Source organism: Balaenoptera musculus, chromosome 7 (genome assembly GCF_009873245.2).
Source record: "Balaenoptera musculus isolate JJ_BM4_2016_0621 chromosome 7, mBalMus1.pri.v3, whole genome shotgun sequence".
Taxonomy (NCBI): domain Eukaryota; kingdom Metazoa; phylum Chordata; class Mammalia; order Artiodactyla; family Balaenopteridae; genus Balaenoptera; species Balaenoptera musculus.
In genome coordinates, this window is record NC_045791.1 from 44,504,237 (window position 1) to 44,526,645 (window position 22,409).

General features: G+C 33.5%; 1 protein-coding gene across 1 annotated transcript in view; it reads right to left on the minus strand.

The window, feature by feature from the left end:
• The window catches only part of KCNH7 (potassium voltage-gated channel subfamily H member 7), a 450,126-nt gene that overhangs the window by 45,706 nt on the left and 382,011 nt on the right, over nucleotides 1-22,409 (minus strand). The window contains exons 7-9 of the mRNA XM_036858162.1: nucleotides 20,633-21,058; nucleotides 8,676-9,075; nucleotides 2,406-2,605 (exon numbers count right to left, since the gene is read on the minus strand). Coding sequence (XP_036714057.1) covers nucleotides 2,406-2,605; nucleotides 8,676-9,075; nucleotides 20,633-21,058 — 1,026 coding nt within the window. The remainder of the gene's footprint in view (nucleotides 1-2,405; nucleotides 2,606-8,675; nucleotides 9,076-20,632; nucleotides 21,059-22,409) is intronic.

A 22,409-nucleotide genomic window follows, 5' to 3' on the forward strand; every position in this document is an offset into this window, starting at 1 on the left:
TTTTTTTTAACCTCTCAAGAGTCTAAGAGTACAGTTGCTTTATTCTAATCAACTTTCTTTTGCACATTGTTCTTAATTAGCAAGCATCTTCCATTTGCTGAGTTTTCAGAGTTATGTTGCACTTTGATTTTTTACTCACATTGCAGTCACAAGATGAGAAATGTAGACACTGTGTACAAACAAGAAGTTCGTGCAAAGTCAAGCTCTCAAAACCACATGCAAGAGTTAGTGGCACATGGTTTAGAGCTCACACACTCCAGGATCATGTGAGACAGGCATGCAGATGAGAGGAAAGAAAAGCACCTACATCATGAAAATAGAGGATGATGAAAGAGAATGACATTTTCTTTATGACAGTTATCTAATGCAAACCGTATACCCATAACCTTTACCAGAGTGAAGGAAGGGGCAGATAAGTGACTTTTTGTGGGGAGGGGGAAACTTTATATAAACATTATTAGAGGTCAAGTCGTTGTTAAAGTTAAGGATTTCTATTCTGCACTTGGCCTCTTCCAAGTTATCTTTCCCAGTTTCTTGCTTTGTATTTCCTCTGCTACATCATGCAAAAAAAATCAGAACTAACATTGGAAATCATTTAACAAGCTCTAAGCCTGACAGATAACAAGGGTGTTCTCCACAATTTACACGAGAATTAAATTGGATATAAATACCTCCTGTTCTTACCGGTGGGTGTTGTGATTCCATGTATTAAGGTGTGAAGCAGACAGGAAAGAGATAAATCTTTCATAAGTACATTGTAAATAGGCAAGTGGTATATAAACCATATTCATAGGTAATAGAGTCAAACAATGAAAGGTAAATAGTTTTCACAAAATAGACTTTATCACACAAAAAAATGGTCACGAAACTAGAGTTATATGGAGAGGGGAAATAAAATAAATAATTGTTTTACTATGGTTATTGAAATAATCTGGCAGTATGGAACAACAAAATTGAGCGACATGTGTTTTGATTAAAAATTCTTGACACTGCTTCAGCCAACCCAGCATTAGAGAATCCCCAATAGTTTCTGAATGCTGATATCTTCATTAAACAATAATATGGATGGAAGTACATAAAAGTGACCAATTTGTAGGTACTTTCTTATGAGATTAAAGTGTTACCTTGGTGAGATCAATTTATCAAATGAATTTTCACAAGTAACTTTGGGATAATCAGAAATAACTCATGGGATTCAGTTATGGCTTTGTATGAAATGTGCTGATTGATTAGCTCTTCAAATTAAAAATTTTATAATGGCATGCTCTTACTTCTCCGTCAAATAAATCATGCACAGCTATGATAAACATCATATAAAAATATATCTTTCAAACTGGGCAATATTTGCAATGCTTTCTGTACCTTAACTGCTAATTTTGAATCTTTTCATTTTTTTTAGGATATTGCTGGTCAAATAAAAAAAAGTCAATTTAAATTGCATAGGCTCACTTATGCAAAAATTGTATCATGCTGTTGACGTCGTTAAATTTTAAAGATTTCATTTTATGAAGAATTTTTAGAAACAGGATCCTTGCCCAGTGGAGGAGTAGCTAGATGGGAAGGTACTATAATTCTAATCTTTTTTTAATAGGTCTATGATATGCTATATAACTTGTATTTATCACATAATTTATCTTTAGTAATCAATCTCTATAGCCAAATAGCTAGGTCAAAAAGATGTATGTAATTCTCCTAATAATAAAAGAAGCTCTTTGGATCAATTAATCTTATTAGTTGTATTGATTTTTGAGCACTGATAAAGGAGGGAAGGGTTATGAAAAGTGACTGTTGATGTTGAATTTGCTTAAGAGTTATGAAGGAATCCATATTTCCCCCTTGAAAGGAAAGATGCATTAAACCAGGTACAGTAAAAGGGCACATAGTTAATTGATTAAAATATAGAAAAATTGTCCTTACCAGAAACATGAAACTTCCTATTATAAAATGTTTATGGTATACTTAAGCTCCTTAACCTCTCCCACAAATCCTCAAAATGTCCTATTTTTAAAAAATATTTCTGTTTGGGGGCATTATAGTTATTACTACTTGTAATGTCTTAATGCACATGGGTCCACCTATTTTTTTGGGTGCTGGCAGCTAAACCAAGTGGTGAAGGCCCAAGTCCCAACTTAGCAATGCTCTCCCTAACCAGAAGTGGGAGCTCTAATACACACAGTTATATCAGTTTGCATCATGTTATAATGCCTTTGCCACACAGTGTAACTAGATATAGCACCATGCAATGCCATGAATTGAGAATGAAAGACTATCTCCAGGGGAGAAAATAAACATCTGAGAGAGGGAAACAAAAGCAAGGGGTTCAAAGCTGGTGAGACTGGCTTTTCCATTTTGGCTGTAGCTATAACGCCTGAGGGGCTCCAGTTTTGGAAAACAGAAATACGTACCATGTTCATGTCAATGCCATTGGTGTAAGTCCATGCATGCTGGAAATATTCTTCAAGCCGTTGCCTCAGAGGGTTGGGGATTTGGTGAAAGCGAATGAACTCTTTTACTCGCAGCATCTGCATGTGGTACCTGGCAGTTCCGGAGTATAGTCTTTGGATAATTGCTGATACGTTCCCAAAAATGCTTGCATACATTAGTGCTGGATTGGATAAAAAACAAAGTTATGGGGGAAAGACTGCACTTGGGGATATTATATCTTGTCAGAATCTCAAATACGTAGATTTTTTATTATCTCAATCCATTTGTGAGGGTTTACCACTGGCCCTAGGGGAACAAAGAAGTCAAGTCAATACTGTTGTAAAATTTATAATTTTGGTGGTAAATCTGGAGAGGAAAAATACACAAATTCACCATGGATTCTCTATATATTCAAGTAGAAACTCAGACTGTTTACAATATCAACCTGTAACCAACCTAGACTATTGACTAGAGATAAAATGTGTTTAAAATAAACATTTCATTTGTAATGTAATAAGAAGGTATGTCATGGGGTTACCACACAGATCTGTTTTCTGGAAGTGGAGTAAAAATGATCATTTTTAAATTGTGACAACTCCACCTCAGCCTCAAACCTAACCTTGCAATATTATAAACCTACTATAAATTTTAAGATTATTCAGAAAATTTTGGATTTCCTAAGGAATAATAAATTGTTTTAAGGAACTCATAGTTTCCTTAGAGTGTTTATTTATAAGTAATTTTTAATCTATTAAAATTCATTTTTACAGTATTTCTATATGAGAAACAGATATCTTTGGCTTAGACTATGAGAATATAGTTTTATTTTTTGTAGAGAAAAATAGAATACCTCTTTGTTCTTTCATCTATGGGGAGAAAAAAACTAACATTCAATCCTTAGAATGCCCTTTTTAAAGCTTCCAGGGCTAAATATTTATGATTTAACATAAGCTTTTTAAGCATCTTGTCTTTCTTTTTATATCTGTACTTAGTTTCTAATAATCCTGAGAAAAATTCTATATCCTGTACAGAAAGTCACATGATGATACATGCCCTATGTCTTGACCTTTGGACAAGTGTCAGACACTTAAAGAGGAGGTAAAACACATTTAAGGCACTGGAACTGCAAAGTACCAAGTAGGTGGGAAAAAACAAAACAAAACAACTCCTTGAAGTGTTTGTTTCAACAATATCCAACCAACATATTTTTTTCCCCAACACGTCTTACAAATCACTACCTATATAAAACACTTAATCATTTTTAAAGTAGATGTTGGCCAGATTCAGTCTGTGTTTTAAAATGACTTATCCTCTTGGTCATTTGTTTTCTTTTCCATCTTATTTTGTCTCTTGGTTAGCATGGTCCTTGTTTACCATAGAAGTCGCAAGTAAGAGAATGCTCCAGAAAAAGAGGCAGCCCTTTATTTTTAATCTATTTAAAGGGATAAAAATTGGGGAGATCTATAGGGAGGCTGAACTGGGATTTGTGAAAGACAGTAATTCTCATTAAGGTAGAAAAGCTGTTTGGGTAGTATCTTCCACAGGGGGCGGGAAAAACAAAACCTGGGCCTAATTTGAGTAAATGCATAGTTGATTAAGAAGGGAGTTAGCAATACTGTTCTGAATGGATTCTGTGATTCAAGGAGATTCGTGTGAGAAATATATCCTACTCTGCCTAATTTTAGTGTTGGAAATATTTATGCCTGTTGTTAGGTGTCCAAAGTACCTATCATGTTCTCAGGAAATAGTTTAGTTAGTACAGATTTTCACTTGATTTAATTAAAAGGCACATAATCAGTGCTAGTTATTTACTTAACCACATAATTACGAAAAGAGGAGTCAGGGAAAACATTCTTATTTTGTTTTTAATAAATGCTGTGGTTTTAACTCCATACTGCCATAAAAATGAACCAAACATTAGTTTGGATCATAAACACGTATTTCCACTCATTGACAGGATGGCAAAAATCTAGATTATAAGTACATAGTTGAATATATGAATAGCGTGTATTTTTCTAAGGAAATTCCATGCTAATGGCTTTTTAAATTATAATGAAGGCATACATTTTTTTTTCTATTTTTTAGGAAGCAAATGGAGCTAAAGTCTGTAAGTAAGAGAGAAGCACAAAATGATTATATTCTGTATACGTTATTTGGTTAATGGCCATCAACTGGCATAAAATATGACTCAAAAGCAAGTTGGCAGACTATATAGGCATTTCTTCAACTCAATATTTTGTTAGCCTTCCTTAATAGAAAATTCTTCCTTCACCAGAATGGTTTGCTTTATGCTGCAGTATTATAAAAATAAAACAGGTATAATTTAAAACGTCAGCACACCACACTCAAAATCTGAGATGCTCACCAAACTAATGAATTTAGGGTCATTGGGTAATAGCTGAAACATGCTGATAGAACAAATACACTTGCTTTTCTATCTAGTACACAAACTTAAAAAAATTTTAACTTAAAAAAATAAATTTTAGTGATGTGTAATTTAGATATAACAAAATGAATCTGTTTTAAATGTATAGCTCAGTTAGTTGACAAATGTATACACCTCTGTTAACACAATCAAGATATAGAACATTTTCAACATCCCCAAAAGATTCCTCTGTGCCCCTTGGCTGTCTGCCCACTGGTTTCTAGGTTGACCCTAGACAACCACTGAGCTCCTTTATGTCATCACGGATTAGTTAGCATTTCTTAGAATTTCATGTAAATAGAATCATAATGTACATATTCATTTGTGTCTGACTTCTTTTTGCTCAGCATATTGTTTTTGAAATTCATTCTGTTTTGTATGTATCAGTAGTTTGTTCTTTTTTTAATTGATGAGTAGATTTGCATCACACGCCTCTACCACAGTCCATTTATCTCTTCTGTTGATGAAATCTCACTGTTTCTAGTTTTTGGCTATTATGAATAAAACTGCTATGAACATTTGTGTACAAGTCTTTGTGTGGGCATATATTTTCGTTTCCCTTTGAAACATCTAGGAATAGGACTGCTGATCTGTGTGGTAGGTTTAACTTTATAAGGGACTGCCAAACTATTTCCCAAAGATGGTGTGATTTTACATTCCCACCAGCAATATTTGAGAATATTGGTTGTTCCACAACCTTTCCAACATTTGGTATTATCCTATTTTAACCATCACAGAGTTTTAATTGCATTTCCTTGATGACTAATAACATCTTTTCATGTATTTATTGGCCATTAATATATCTTCTTTTGTGAAATGTCTGTTTAAAATCTTGCTCATTTTTAAATTGAGTTGTCTTACTATGGAGTTGTAAGAATTCTTGATATATGCTGAATAAAGGTCCTTTTTTAGATCTAAGTATTGAGAATATTTTCTTCCAGTCTATCATTTTCCTGTTCCCTTTCAAAGTGTCCTTGAAAAGTTGAAGTTACTAATTTTGATGAAATCCAAATGCCTGTATATTTTATTCAGTTTTCTGTTATTTAAAAAAAAATTATAGGGGTATGGTAAGGTTTCAGTTACTCCATCATGGTTAAAAGCAGATATCCAATAACTTTTTGTTACATGTTATAAAAATAAGAAATTCTTCCAAGATGTTTGTCAAGCAGGTCAGAGATGAAATACATTTGCCTTTGTATACTGATTTATGTGTTTTTAAATTTAAATGTATATATTATATTTATAATATTTGAATAAAGATATAAACTTACATATTAGAACACATAGATATAAATATGTGAGCATAGCTTGTATTCCTATTTATTTAATGGCCGTTTACATTTTTCTTTATTTTTCGTCTTGAATTATGTATATGTGTATATTTTTAAAAAGAATTCTCTGGTTACTGTTCTCTGTACACATTCAGCAGCACAATTGGTGACTGTCTTTGCAAATAGACACTTTTAAAAATGTATCTATAGGTATTTGCATTATTTGAATTTAATTAGATGATAGCTTTAATGTTTAATTTTTAGTTTCCTTGAATTATATTGTTGTAAGAGGGATTGTACATTGCTTTGCTTTCTACAACTTGGCTTCAAATTTTTATTTTAGAATGAAGATTAGTTTTAAAGAAGCTTAGGGATAATGAGAGTTCAACTTGATAACTAGACTATATCAACTTTAACGTGCAGTAGTATATATACAATATTTTACATTATATTTTGGATATTTTTAGGCTTAAATCAAGCCACTCATGTAACTGAGGCATATGTACTTAGTATAAAAATATAACCAAATACAGAAAACCAAGTAATTTTCTAATACAGTTGGATCTAAATGGAAATATCATGTGTAGATATACACATATACATCAAATGGCTAAGAAAATTTCAAGGCATGCTTATTATTGCTAAGTTTCTAGTCTTATTTTACCTTTTATGGCATGATAGCTCATGATAGAATTGTCTAGGAATATCTATAAACTTTTTCCTGTGTGACACTAAGCTTTACATAATCCCATTTTGATTAAGTTTTGTACAAGCAAGTCTATTCAAATAAAAGATATTATGTGGAATATGGATGTATCTTAGTCTACTCAATTAACAAGAGTGTTTTCTCTTTTCTTAAAAGATAGAATTCATCTGCAGGAAACAAATATTCTTCCTAAAGAATCAATAGAAATAGCCTAGTGCCACTTTTAAAAAAGAAGGCAGAAAGACAGAAAGGAAGGAAAGAAGGAAGGAAGGGAGGAAGGGAGGGAGGGAGGGAGGAAGGAAGGAAGGAAAGAAGGAAGGAATAAGACAGGAATAAAGGAAGAATAAAAACTGCCAATAATTTCCTGATTTAAGGATTAGAGGTTGGGTATAGAGCAAGTAAAGAACTGAGTTCTCTTTAATTTAAAATAATTCACATGATAAACAGTACTATGTATTTCACTTAATCCTCACAAGCGGTAAGGATTCCTAAGTGGTGAACGCATTAAACTTCAATGCACTTAAAAAATTCTTTCTTGCAAATTCTAAGTTTCAAGAGGCAAGTTCTGTTTTCTTTAAAAAGAGTATACATATATATATATATATATATTTTTTTTTTTCTATACGGGTGTTTAAATAATTAAAAACAGACATTTTTCTTTTCTTTTTTTGTTACCAATGCCACTGAAATTGATAACCACTATAAAGTATTAACTAGCAGTTTCAATCACAGAGTGGGACTGTGTTTGTTCTGAAAGATTCAGTCTCTCTGGAATGAATTTTTCTATTTTTTCAAGTGGGCCACACTTCCATTTCCTTCTGAGTGCAATTCTACTTTTGTGTTTGTGGCAAGACTTAGTCTGAATTTGCAGAATACCTTGAGTTATTTAAATAGAATGTTATCTGCCTATACAATCTTACTAAAATAAAAACACCAAGACACATATATGAAAAGTAAATTTTAAATACAGTGAACAATAAACTGGGTGAATCTATTTAAGTTTCATAAATGAACCTTATCTAAGCACATTTTATTAGACAATATGTTAACATTTAAAAATTAACTCTCTGGATCTACTTTCAAATTTGTATGCAATCTAAGGATAATGCTCCTTTTCAAGCTTTAAAAATCCATCATGCTTTTGTCAACTGCTGCCTGGTATCAGCAAGGTTATCTTTAGTGGTTCCACAGTGTGATTTTTTTAAAAAAATATTAATATTAAAGCATCTTTAGTTTTACACAGAATTTTTTTCTTATTCCAAAGACTATACCTTATAAATGATGCTCATATCATTACCCATTGTAGGGTAAAGGGCAGTCACTTAGGTCCTTGACATAATGTCACAGGGAAAGGAATTTTTAGTCAATGACAGGGGGAAAATATATATATATATCTGTATGTGTGTGCATATGTATACATATATATATATGAAAGGTTAGCTTACATTATAATTAGTGGGGTGATATTTATATATCTATATCTATAGATATGTAAATGTAAGCTAGTCTTTCCCATTCTAATCTGGCCTCAGTTTGAAACAGAAAATAACCATTAGTGATAAATTACAGACACGTTTTTACATCAGTAAACGTGAACTGCAAGTCTCCGTTCCTGAATCCCAAGATGCATGTCATTCCAGTTTTATGCTCCTGAGATCATGAAAGACCTTTGGTGTCTTCCCTTCACAGAGAGAATCAGATCTGATAGAATATAATACCCATATATTTAATTCCATTATTTCTACAACTTTCTATAACTGTTTTCTTTGCCTTATTCTGAATGTTCTAGAGATATCGATTTTCTGATCTTATTTTATCCTAATAGATAACAAAAGAGAAATCTACTTACAGCCAATCAACATGACACAAATTGAAAAGATTTTCTCCGAATTGGTGTTAGGCGACACATTCCCAAATCCTACACTCGTTAAACTGCTGAAGGTAAAATAAAGTGCTGTGACGTATTTGTCTTTAATGGATGGCCCAGAACTTGAGTCACTGTCATTGTAACGTTTCCCAATTTGTTGTCCTAAGGAATCCAACCATCCGATTTTGTCAGTCAGGTAGGGCCTTTCTACGTTCCCAATCGCATACCAAATGCAAGCCAGCCAGTGAGCAATCAGGGCAAATATGCACATTAAGAGCATTAGAACAGCAGCCCCATATTCTGAATATCGATCAAGTTTTCGGGCCACTCTCACAAGACGAAGGAGTCGAGCTGTCTTCAAAAGACCAATTAATGTTGTTGTCTGTGGAAATAAATGTGCATGGTCAGAAACAGTTGGTAAACAATTCAGTGTATGTTCCTGTGAAGCAAAGTAAGTAGAAACAGGTTACAACAATATGGTAGCACTGAAGATGACTATGTATTTGAATTAAGTATTAAGGTTAGTTGTGTTTTTTTTTTTTAATTTACACCTGCTTTGGAAAGTACTTTGAAAGTTTGTAGTGCATTAATTCAGTATCTTGGCATGTAAGACTTATGGGACAGAGACTCTATCTGCTTGGTTTCATGCTCTAACCACATGCCTGGCACATAATGAATACTCAGTAAATCATTCATTCACCGACAAACATTCCAGAGTGTTACTGGTGGGCCTACCAAAGTCCACACACGGGGATTATAGTATTGAACAAACAGACATGGTTACTTTTATAATAGAAAAAGACATTTATTTACTAGACAAAGTGTCTTATGAAGTGAAACAAGGGCTACTGTCTGTTGGGGAGAGATACATATTTTTAAAATAAACAAATAATAAGATCATTTCAGAGAGTGAAAAGTGTGATGATGATAGTAAAACAGAGTGATATGCTAGAGGATGTTCAGGGGCTTGGGTTGGGATGGGGACCACTTTAGAAAGGAAGACCAAAGAGAATCCTGCTGAGGGGCTGACATTAGAGTTTAGAAGTGTTTGAATAATGAGAAGGAGCCAGTCAAGAAGGCAACTGGGAAACTTATTGGATGACTGCATGCATGCATGAAGTACTATATTTAAATTCATTTTTTCTTCCTAAATGTGTTGAATTGATAAATTGTTTCTTGATATCCCAATGATATTATGTGTTTTGCTTTGGGGTATGATATGTGTAACTAATTGCACGATTATTACTGACCAGGTGTCTAATGATAGGACACTTCTATATAATAACAAGATACTTAACTGGTTGTTTGGATTTGAAATCTGATAAGTACAAATTACAAGTTCATTTCTTGGGTTTCCTAAACAATGTCAACTATAAGTACTATATAATTCACAGGGCATATAATTATTCCATAGTTACATGGTGTTTACCAATCAATTATTGAGTCATTTTATGTGTTTATTGTTGGTGTTTATTTCTCAAAGTACATCCATCTGTGTTAAGGACACATATTTTAATTAAAGAAATAGCATGTGGTATAACTATCACCCTATAACTTCATATTGACTTGATGGAAAAAGAGCTCTAAATATCAAGAAAATATTTTCATTAACATTCTATAGTAAGTGTTACAGTTTTTTTTCTTGTGCCAGAGTGGTCACAAGGGAAGGGAAGATTTCTCAGTCTCCCCTGACTTCTTTTCAGTTAGTATTCGAATCTTCTAGAGATGAGAGGAGCTTGTGTAGTTGAGATGTCCTTACCACAACTGGATTCTGGTCTTTGCTCATTTAGGGATGGGTGGAGAGGTGAGTCTTCTCTGCTTCCAAAGCTGAGTTATTATTTTTCAGGGTGCAATAAGGGAAACAGTGTTTTCTTCATCACAAATTTAAAATTATGTCTCTTCAAAGAATGAATGGTGAGTTTAAGTGAGTATGAGGTGTTTTCCTGGGAGAGATGTCAACTTTCCACTATTTGTATTGTCAGTGTTTCAGCTTAGCAGTTATGAGTTAGAACTTCAGAACAAACTTAGGTCTGAAATTCTGCTTCCATACCAGTGTGTCACCTTGGACAAGTTATTTACTTAATCTCTAAGGATCAATTTCTTCATCTGTAAATGGGCATAATAATAAATCCTTCTAGGGTTGTAGGTAATACCCAGTAAATTTTAGCTGTGTTTTTATTTGAATATCCCATACACTTTCGCTTCCATCACTAAGCAGGAACTTTATAATGTAAAATGGGTTGACAGAGCAACATATTTTCCAAACGTGTTACTTCGATATCTGGAATTTCAAATGGAGGCTTTTGGACACTGGTCATTCAGCTCCCTATGGAAATTGCAGGGATTTTTAAAGACAAGAACGTCATCTGGATGCATTGACTACTCAGACTCTGGTAACAGAAATCACCCCGGTTCAACATAACTCCATTTCTACATTTCATAGCTTAAGTTTGCATGTTTATTTTTCCTCCTAGCTTTGTTATCTATTTACTTGTGTTGAGAAATCAGAAATATTTGAGGGTTATTATTATTTGATTTATTATCAAAACTGCCTTTCGTTGGAACAATATTTCTGAACCTCAAAATAAATCACATATAATGACATTTCTATAGGTATTTGGTTAACGAAGAGAAATGCTTCAAAACAAATGAGCTGCTTTAATAACATATTGTGATAAAAAGTACTAATGACTCTTCTGGCTGCAAAGATGGTAGAGTAAAATGACGTTATGAAAAGAAAAGGAATCAAATCTGCTGTATATGCCACTTCCTTTCTTTTTGCCTTCCCCCCAAAGAAACCTCTGGTGTTTCTTCTAGAGTTATGTCAGAATGAGGTGAAACCTAGATGACAGTAAGTTAAGATAAATAAATATAATATATAATAACACACAAATGACCTCTTTTCTGGACCAAAAAAGTTTAAGAAATAAGGTACATGTCTCAAGCCAGCTGACACAAAATAACTGCAGAAGGAGGGGGAGATGGAAAGGAAAAGGGAGAGGGAGAGTGTAAGGGTCGGTGGGGAGAGGTTACTTTCAGCTGCATCATAAGGATGAATGAATATTGACCTCAACAGTCAAAGCCATTCTCTTGTGATTCTGTAACATGTACCCAAGCATAACTACATATGCTAGTTTGACAATGTAACAAATGACTTGGGCTTTTTTCTGTTGTTATCAAGACGCTGCTAACATGCCTGGGCATTCTTCCTTAGCTACAGTTGGGTACAGCACATCTTGTAGATGACACTTAGGTTGCAATAGCTCTTTCTTCTTCTTCTTTAAATGTCTCTTTAAAGATTTAAGGCATTTTGCCCCAGATTACACAATAGAGAGAAGTGATTGCACCAAAATCTCAGAAAAAGTGGACTAAAATATGATCCATCTCCTCTTTCAGATTTGTTGGAGACTGTTAGTCTCCATAGTTTGGTTCAATGAGCTACTATCTTTGTATTATCTGCAAGTCAAAAATGGGACCAACAACTACCTTATAATTGTAGTTGTTGGCTGATTAGAATATTTTCAGAATGCATGGTTATCTCACAGTATATCTAATTTCATGTAATATCCAGACATATGAAAATCTACCTTCGTTTTTTTTTTCATTTTTTGAAAATAGAAATAAAACTATCCTTAAACTAATGACAACAACTTTTAAATTGTAGAGGTAAAGAAGTTTCTCTTAGGTGGTATTTCTTGAACTTTTCACTGGTAGACAAATATGGTCTTTATTGTTACTTTTGGTAGAGACTGAAAAGGCATAAAAGCTCACTGGAGGTAAGTGTAATCAATATTATGAAAGATAAAGACATCATGATAATAAATAAGATCTAGAAAACAGTAAACTATTTTACACTAGATTGAAACAAGGTCAATTGTTTTCCAGTCCTGCCCATGAATATATAGCAAAGGAGATAATAATAAACTCTAATAAGTCAACTCTCCACCTCATCAGTGCCCATGCCATCTCAAAATTCAACTCCTTCACTGTGATTGAATGACATTTCAAACTCTTTTTGCCTGAATGCCACAGTAAAGAAGGCCTACTTAAGACTTTCATTTTGTCAGAATTTTCAAAAAATGTAAAATGATTCTTCCTCTGGAAATTTAATTATTCAAATTTCTGAGTAGCTGATGAATATCATCGAATTTCAATTTTTAAAAAATGTACCCACATCCATAGTTCATTAAAGTCCTAGGTACTTTTTTTTATATTGAGGTAAAAGTTAGTTTCCTTTATTAAGTATGACTTTCTTAACTGAACTTTATATTAAAAACACATACTCTAAACAACTACAGTTTTGTCAGTATGTTAGATACTAGACCCAGACTCAAGAAAACTATGTGATTTTTTTTTTACTAGACAATTCATAATAGTTCAGGCATTCTCTCTTAATGCAAGTGGAATTCTTTTTGAAGAGCTGGAATTAGAATAGGTGATTTCTTATCAGTATTAAACAACTCTCTACTTAAGAATAAGTTTGGTTACAGTTAAACTGAGAAAGCATCATCAATAAGAGAAAATCTCATGCTCAAGAATTTTTCAAAATAATTTTGAAAAATAATTCTTTCATTTTAGTAAGCATTTTCAAAAATCTTACATTTAAAATACTTTATTTCAGAGGTTTACTCTCTAAAATCTTTGCCTATAGTAAGTGGATAGAATTATTCTTTTATAAATGAGGAAATATAAGTATGTGATCTTTGGTTTTGCCTACAGGTTGTTAGGATGAATTGTCATTGAAACTTTCTACTTAATCCATCATTCTGTCCTCTTTGTCAAGTAATATTGGTACAAATGGGGAAAAGGGAACACTTAGTGAGTAATACATTTCATAACTCCACACTCATGTTTTATTTTAGATTTCATTTCTATTCCCTCTAAGTTCTGGTACCTGTATTCATCATTCAATAAACTGCCCAATAAAACTCAATAATATTGAAACTAGTTTCTATTTGTTTTGTTCAGCTTGAGTCACACTATTTCAATATTTCTAGAACACATTCACTACTACAATCAAAGAGCTACATTTTGAGTGTGTAAAAAACCTTGCGGGGGGGACACGTAGCTTAGCCTTTCTTAATCCATAGCAAACCTCACAAATTCCTCCACAAATGGGCTTTTAAAAAGAAGATTTTAGGGACTTCCCTGGTGGTCCAGTGGTTAAGAATCCACCTTCTAATGCAGGGACGTGGGTTTGATCCCTGGTAGGGGAACTAAGATCCCACATGCCACGGGGCAACTAAGCCCGCGTGCCACAACTACTGAGCCCACGAGCTCTAGAGCCCACATGCCACAACAAAAAGATCCTGCATGCCGCGACAAAGACCTAAGGCCTGATGCAGCCAAATAAATGAATAAATAAATATTTAAAAAATAATAAATAAAAAGATTTTACAACCTCCATTATTTAATAGCTTTAACTGTCAAGACACTTTTATTTTTATTTTGTTTTGTAATTAACATTCTATTTTGCTGCAATTTGACCTCACTTTCTCTTTAGTTATAGTAATATGGAAAACTGGTTATCAAATGATTCCAAATAGTATTAGGCAAATGTTACAGTAAATAAACAATTATGAATGTTATGTTATGTTTTTAAAATTGGAATTTGACTTGTTCTGGAAACATTTAACCAAAAATTTTATCTTATGCCATCTTTAGCAAATTTTATCAGTGGATCACATGTAAATAAATAATGGATAAGTGATGAACTTAATGCAAAATTTTTTGATGGAATACACTTATATTTCCTTAGCTCAAAAATTATTCTATTGTGGATCCTGTGTGTCTTACTTGTCATGGCACAGATTTTTGGGGACATGACCAGTAGCCTCAAATACAAGCCAATGGAAACTTCTGCCTTAATTCCCAAGAACTATCTAATAAGAGACTTTATGTGTAGACACATATATGCATGCAGGTCTTCAAAATGTTCTTTGTCATTTAACTTTGAACATGAGTATGTCTAATGTTTTAGAAATTCATTTCCAACAAACTAATGACAACTATTGTAGAGATTAGGTTCAGAAAGAATGCTGACAAGATGATCAGAGTTTCTATACAGAGGCCTGCTACATTTTTCCTTGTATCCATTCCATGATTCATCTATCAGACTAATGAAGCAAACATATCAATGTGAGCTGAAACTCCTCTTTTCTATTAGAACTTTCTGTCAAAGGCCTTGCCTGCATTCAGAATCCATGAAAAATAACAGTGAAGTGTGAAAGGAGAGAGGTCAACAAAGCAAGTAATTAATCAAAAGAATACTATTAATTTTCAGGGGAGGAAGAGTTTAATGAAGCATGTAACTAAACAGGAAGCTCTAGATTCTAACTACTAATATCTCTGAAAGTAAAATTTGCCACAGAGAAGCAAACTGTGGAAAAATTTGAGGCAGATAATGAAAAGTTGACTTTCTGGAGACTGAACCAATAATAGTGTTCCTTTGCATCAATGATATTGAGGTAATTTGCTATGGATGGCATGATGTTTGATGATGCAAAAATTAAGAAATAGAGAATCTTTTCCTTGGTCTGTCCAGATGGCATTAGCATCAGGAAGATATTAGTATTAATGACATAGGCAATCCCAGTTACTGCCACTATTCATTTTCATTGACAACAGGTCTTGTGGTATTTGTATACTATATGGTATACAGCACAGCTATATCAGTAAACATTTGTAGTTATCACAGTCACAGTGTTTCTAGGTATCTAAATATTAATATATGCATATAAACATATCTATCTGTATAAATGCATGTATACACATATATATCAATACATTTATAAGCACACACATATCTATGCAACCCTTTATTAAAATGCAAATATAAAGAAAACTAACAATATCCCATTTAATATTGAATTTATTGTTTAAATATGGACTTTCTCGTTATCAGTAGGTACAAGCATCTGATAACTTCATTATATCTTTTTATGCAGACATGCCTGAAGCATTTACATATTCTACTAGGTATTTTATTATGAACATTTCTTTTGTTTTTCCTTTATATTAAGGGTGAGCATTATATATTATATTTGTGAAATTATGTATGTAAGAAAGCTATATTATCTATGACTTTTATTTAACAATAGTAGAAAGGGGCATTATAAAATATTTGTTATGTTAGTTCTGATAGGGCTGGAAACCAACACTTTATAGCTCCATGCCTCTAATGGCATGGCCTTTCTACCCTTTCTACCTGGAAAACTTCCACTGGTAATCAGAAACTTCCCCTTCCATGCTCACAAGTTCCCTTGAATATAGTACTGTTATCAGATAGTACTCTATCTGCTCATCCGCTGCTCTCCCAGTCTAGGATGCAAGCTCTCAGGCAGTGGGGTCCTCGTCTCATTCTTTTCTATAAACTCAGAGTCTAGTACATTGGCACTTAGGAGTTTCCCAATAAATGCTAATTGAATGAATGAACCTACTTGAGAAGGCAGTTACCATAACCTTTTCTGGAAAAGGCAAAATGAATTAGGTCAATTCTTGTTAAAATTTATTGAAAATTTACTTGAAACTCTAATTAGTAAAGCAGATAAAATCAAGCTACTCTTTGTATAGTGGAGATGGATGGTTCTGAGTCTTATCAGCCTGTCTTGCTGTCAACCTTTGAGGGCCTCTGAGACTCTCGGGCACCTCCATGAAACCCCAGTTTGAAAAACCCTGGACTAGATTACCCCTCATCATAGTGACCTCTAGCTTAATGATTTTAGAATTTGTCACTTAATTTGGGGGCCAAAATCCAAAGAGGTTTTTTGTTTTTCATATTCATATGATGAAACTTCCCAAATTAGTCCATTTGAATGTAAGATCTCTTTTCTCTGGAAGCATTTCTTTTCTTTTTTTCTCAGAAACAAAAATGAATGCTGAATATTTTTTATACTCTTGTAATATGGTATATTACACAATTTTAGGGAAATTTTATTCTGAAATATCATTATATCCTGAAAATCCTGACTATAGTTATATAATATGGTTTGTATATAAAAGGGGTATCTTCATTGTCACTCTTGAAAAATGTATGAAGTACTCCAATCCATCACTGGTCTTTTTACCCTTCATAGTCGATTATTTATTTATTTTTTTGTTATCCATGGGTACTTTTTTTTTAGAGAAGAAATTAACCATTCACACTAGAGGCTACAGAAGGAGATTAGCTTAATTTTGCAGTTCTAGAACAACCTTCACAATAAGGGATTCTGAAGTTTTCACAGAGTGAGGGGGGAAAAAGGAGAGAGAGAAAATCATTTAGAACAGTGTTTCCCAAATTTGGCTACTTTCACAGACATATTCTTGGGGGAGGGGGATACAAGTTTTCTATGATAACATGTAAAATTTTATGTTTTACTTTTGTTTATAATCTAAACAAATTAATACACACTTGCTAAGGATCCCTGGACAACCATCTTACACAACAGAGTGTTGCTATGTGATCGCAGCATCTGCTCTTGTACCTCTGATCCCTGTGGCACCAAGTGAGGACCTCACTTGTCGTGTGACGTCTCTCAAATTGGGTGCTCAGACCCTTCGCGGAATTGAATATTTCCTGTGAGATCTGTGAGTTGTCAAGTTTCAGAACACTGTTAAAGTAGGATGGGGTGGGGTCGGGATGGTGGCTAGGGAGACACCCTTTGACAGTACACATTCAAAATACCTATTGATTTCATAATGCAAATTGTATAAAGTTAAACTCAACAAAATAAGTTTCAGACAGTAGCAGAAAGCCAACTATAGATTCATCCTAGAGCGCCTGTGATACACTTGGTTGAGAAACACTGATGTAGAGGTAGAAGAGTCCCAGCACATGGAGAACAGTTGGTAAGAAATGTGTGCCAAAGAGAAGGAACATCTTTTGGGTCAGTGAGTGAATCCTAAGCCATAACTTGTCATGGTCTTTTGGAGCCCTAAGGGCCAATCCACAAGAAACCCAAGACATCCATCAAACTTCTCAGACCTGTCATTTTGGACAGATTGGTCCACTTTTAATACTGAGTCAAAAGAAGAAAAAGCTGTTTTTGCCCCCCAACCTGCTCCCCTCCCCCTTTATTTGGGTTAACATATTTCAGGATTTTAAGTAAACAGTTGCTGTAGTTGGGTAAAGGTAGCCCCAGGTCCATCCACCAGCAAGTTTCATAGCTGATTCTTTAAAGCTCCTTCCAGACACACCCCTCCACCTGCTATCCTTGATGCAGACCTACTTCCCCCCACCACATACCCCAAATTCCTGTGCTTTGCAAGACAATAACTGTCCTCAAAACATTTCCTTTCTGTCTCTTTCTTCAGGATTCCTAGCTGCAACTAGCTAATCCAATAACTACTATACGATAATGTCTATCAATAAATCTCAATAAATCTACTCAGTAAATCTTTGTTGAATAATTTAGATATTTATGGATTAATGTGGTAACATGTACGTTTTTAAAGGAAGACTTCATTAAGAAACAGGGACTTTAATCCAAAGGGATGGGAAGGAGAAAAGAAGTAACCTTTGGTAAGAAAGTACTACCTACCTGCTACTGGTCTAGTTTCTTCATATATGCTGCTTTATTTTTAGAAATCACAAGAACCTACCTCTCACCATTTTACAGAAAAGAAATAAAGTCCTAAATGAATTAAATATCTTGCTTAAATACAGCAAGTAAGAGGCACAAAGGTGAATCAAACCCAGGTCTGTCTGACTCCAAAGCCAGGATCCTTCCCATATCATATCACATTTCAAAAGAGAGAGGAGCAGCTTTGGAAACAGGGAGGAATCCGGAAAATTATACATATCAGAGTGAAGAACTGGAATTGCTTTACTTGAGGCAAACTTCATCTTTTCCTTTATGCTACATGAGAAAGGTGATCCAGACACCATTTTTCCCCAAGACTATTTCATCCTATATTAATGTGAATCACATAAATTTTCTCTTGTTTCAGCTCACTTGAAGTTCTGTCTGAAACAGTGATTACTTGAATTACATATTTTAATAAACTTTTATTTTCAAGTGATGATATAGTAACTGAAATTAAACTGATCAAGTGCTGCATCTTAGAATAATTAGCGTATTCTAATATTCACTTGTTTGATTGCTATTGATTAAATATCATTGGTAAATCAACTTCCCCTAACAATCTTGTTTGCCTATTTATTGTTTACCCATTCTTTCATTTCACTAAGCTGAAATTTAATTTGCTGTTGGTGTATATATTTTAAAATTTGAAAGTGAGGTTTTACTCTATTTATCAATAAGAACTTATTTGGTGTAATTACATGGATTCACCCATTGTAAGAAACTCATAAAGATAAATATTGATAAAGAAGTATTTCACTTGCTTGCCTTTTAATTAAAAACCAAAGTTAGGAATATCTAACATTAAGAGTTCACCTAGTTTAACAGCAGCTGATTTTTTTTGAGTATTTTGCTAGAGTTTTACATATATTATCTCATTAGAGTCTCAAATTAAGAAAAAAAAACTTAAGCAGGGAAAGTAATATTATCATCCTTATAGATGCGGAAAGTCAAGTTTGAGACTTTGTCTAAGGTCTGTAGAATCCAGGAAGAATATATTGTTCCATTACCCTGCTCTTAATTCATCCACAGTTTGATGGGCATGTTCTGTGGGAGAGAATTTACTTCTAAACCTATTGTTTCCCTTGGCTGAGGGGGATTCTCTTGTCCTCAAGTGCTAATTGGTCAGGGAGCAACCATCTGCAGAGGGCATTTATGATATTTGATTTCCTCTTGAAAAAAAAACCCAAAATGATGGTGAGGCACTGACTGATTCTTAGGTAGAAAAGGATGCTGAATTTTAGTTTTTTTTTTTGGCCACGCTGCGTGGTTTGTGGGATCTCAGTTCCTGACCAAGGATTGAATCCAGGACCAGGGCAGTGAAAGCACAGAGTCCTAACCACTGGACCACCCGGGAATTCCTGACCCTGAATTTTAAAAATTCAACACACCCAGGTTATCTTTCTCAATCTAATCCCTTAGATCTACTTTCACACCTTCTGTAAAACTTTGTTATAGAATCCAGGAAATTTATTTACAAAAAATTAGTGCAATAAATTGGAGGAGATTTTAGGAGAACGTAACTTGTTTTAGATCAAAGAACCCTTTGAGAAGAATCTGATTAAAAATATGGACTTTCTATCCAGAAAATGAACATCCACTTGTCAGATTTCCTTAAAATTTCCAACTTTAGGGGACTTTCCTGGTGGTCCAGTGGTTAAGACTCTGCGCTCCCAATGCAGGGGGCCCAGTTTCAATCCCTGGTCAGGGAACTAGATCCCACATGCCGCGACTTAGAGTTCACATGCCACAACTAAGATCCCGTGTGTGGCAACGAAGATCCCTCATGCTGCAACTAAGACTCGGCACAGCCAAATAAATAAGTAAATATTTAAAATAAAAAATAATAGGGTGAAATAATACTTTTAAGAAATTTCCAACTTTATAAGATAGTGGGGACACAAGAAGTATTTTCCAACCTAGGTATTATTTAAGAGAGAGCTTTGAATAAAACATTTCAGAAGATGCCTCTTACACATAATTTGAACATAAAACAAGTCCCTGCTCTTGCAAACCACAATTATGAGTTAAGAAAGAAAGAGGAATCTTCATCTTTGATAGTTTTATATCCATAAAGTTAATATGTAGAAATTATACATTCTAGGAATGTGCTATGTGCTATGAAACACTTGTCGCAAAGTTTAATTTGTTGTTTAAAAGATAAATAGTCTTTACTATTTCTTAGCAAAAATAGAATTGTGAATTATATGCAATGGCAAAAATGTTCCATTTCATTTTATAGCATTTCCAATTGAAAATGAATTTTATCTGTGTGATATAGAAAGTTTGTAAAGCAACCGCTTCTTTTGCAGTTAAAATAGCTTCACTTTTATAACTTCAATCTTTCAGAAAATAAGATTCTTAAGCAGCTCTTACCTCATCAGAACCAGATCCAAAAATCAGCAAGTCAAAAGGAATTGCTGCTACCATGTCAATCAGGAACCAGCCTTTGAAGTAGTGTATTGCTATTTTGGCTGGATCACTTACCACTTCTTCATTTTGATTTACGTATGTTGTTCTGAAGTTTATTAGAATATCTATGATAAACATAATATCCACAATCAAGTCTACCACATTCAAAGGGCTACAGGAATAGCCACATTCTCGTCTTTTCTGTTCTTCTCTGTCATTGAGGAGAAAGGCTGCAGAGTAGGGAGTGAATATAGCAGTGTATATGACCAACAGCAGAATAAGCCAATCCCAGACGGCCTTGAAAGGACTGTAGTGCAATATTGTAAACTTGTTGATGCGTGGTGTCTGCAGTTTATATTCTGGTAGGACGTCTGCTCCTAAAGAGAGAACCTGAATACAGAAAAGAGAATCATACACTACATAAAAATGTGATTATTTAATCTCCAAATCTATAAAAATATTAAGGTAATTATACAGCAAAATCTTCTAGAAAAAATCATGGAATTGTGAAGTATGTACATTTAAAGGAACCCATATAAGCCCCTACCATCCAGTATGTTTGACGCCAGAAAACCTCATTGGTATTTCTTGATAAATATAATTTTCACTAAAAAATAGTGAATATTGTCACTGAGATACTAAGGAATGGGTTACTGGTTCCTTTGGAACATACTACTACTCAGAAATAAAAATACATAGCAGTTTTTAGAAAATCATAAAATCAGCTTAATACATGAAAAATTGTTTTCAAACCTAAGAAAGGATTGGCTGTAATGATTAGAAACAGTCTACTTGGATCCATGGTCATATTTAATTTACATATATTTAATTTATAATTAAACTTTGATAAGTTAAACTCAACTCATTCAAATCTTTAATTAAAATTTCCCACCTGCAAAAATGTTTTTAACATTAGAAAACAAGGGACATGGGATTAAAATAAACACAAAGGAGTCTTTTTCCTAAAAGGTTGAAGGAGTATTTTATATTCTGGGACAAATATACTTTCACCTGAACTCCTTCATCACATTTAAAGAACCATGTGGAAAGAATGGTGCAAGGAGATATTCAGAATATTGATCTGGAGAGGCTGCAAGATTCTTAGCCACCAAGGGGTACTTAAACTCTAAGATTTATTCTACTTAATAAAGCATTGGGTAGACTAAAATAATTCACCTTTTAGAGTCTTAGTTTATCTGAAAAAATAAGAGCTAAACTTGAATTGTGACACTACCCAGTAGAAAATTTCCATGTAGATTTTAACTTGATTATAATAATAAATTATCACAGCAAATTTCAATTTTAAGTCTCATTTTCATCGTCATATACCATACGTTTTTTCACATATGAGTTACCGTTCTTATCTTAAAAAGAACTTGAGAAGTTAAATAACCCCAAATGAAGTAAAACATGACTTTTAAATATAACCTTAGTTCAGTTAAAATAGACCAAGCTGTTTTTAGATAACAGCTAAACTGATTTAACTAGCTTGAAAAACATAATAAAGAATTGAGAGTAAAGCCCAGAGTAAATTTGAACTACAATTATATGGTGGAAAAGGAATATTATTTTAAGTTGTGAGAAATGACAGGAATTATTAGTCAAAGAGAACTCTGAAAAATAAGTGACTTCACTGTTTATGAAATACTAAAAATTCTTAGAATCCAAGATCTATATCTATATCTGTATCTATATCTATATCTAATTCCTAATATCCAAATAAGAATAATGTTTGGATAAT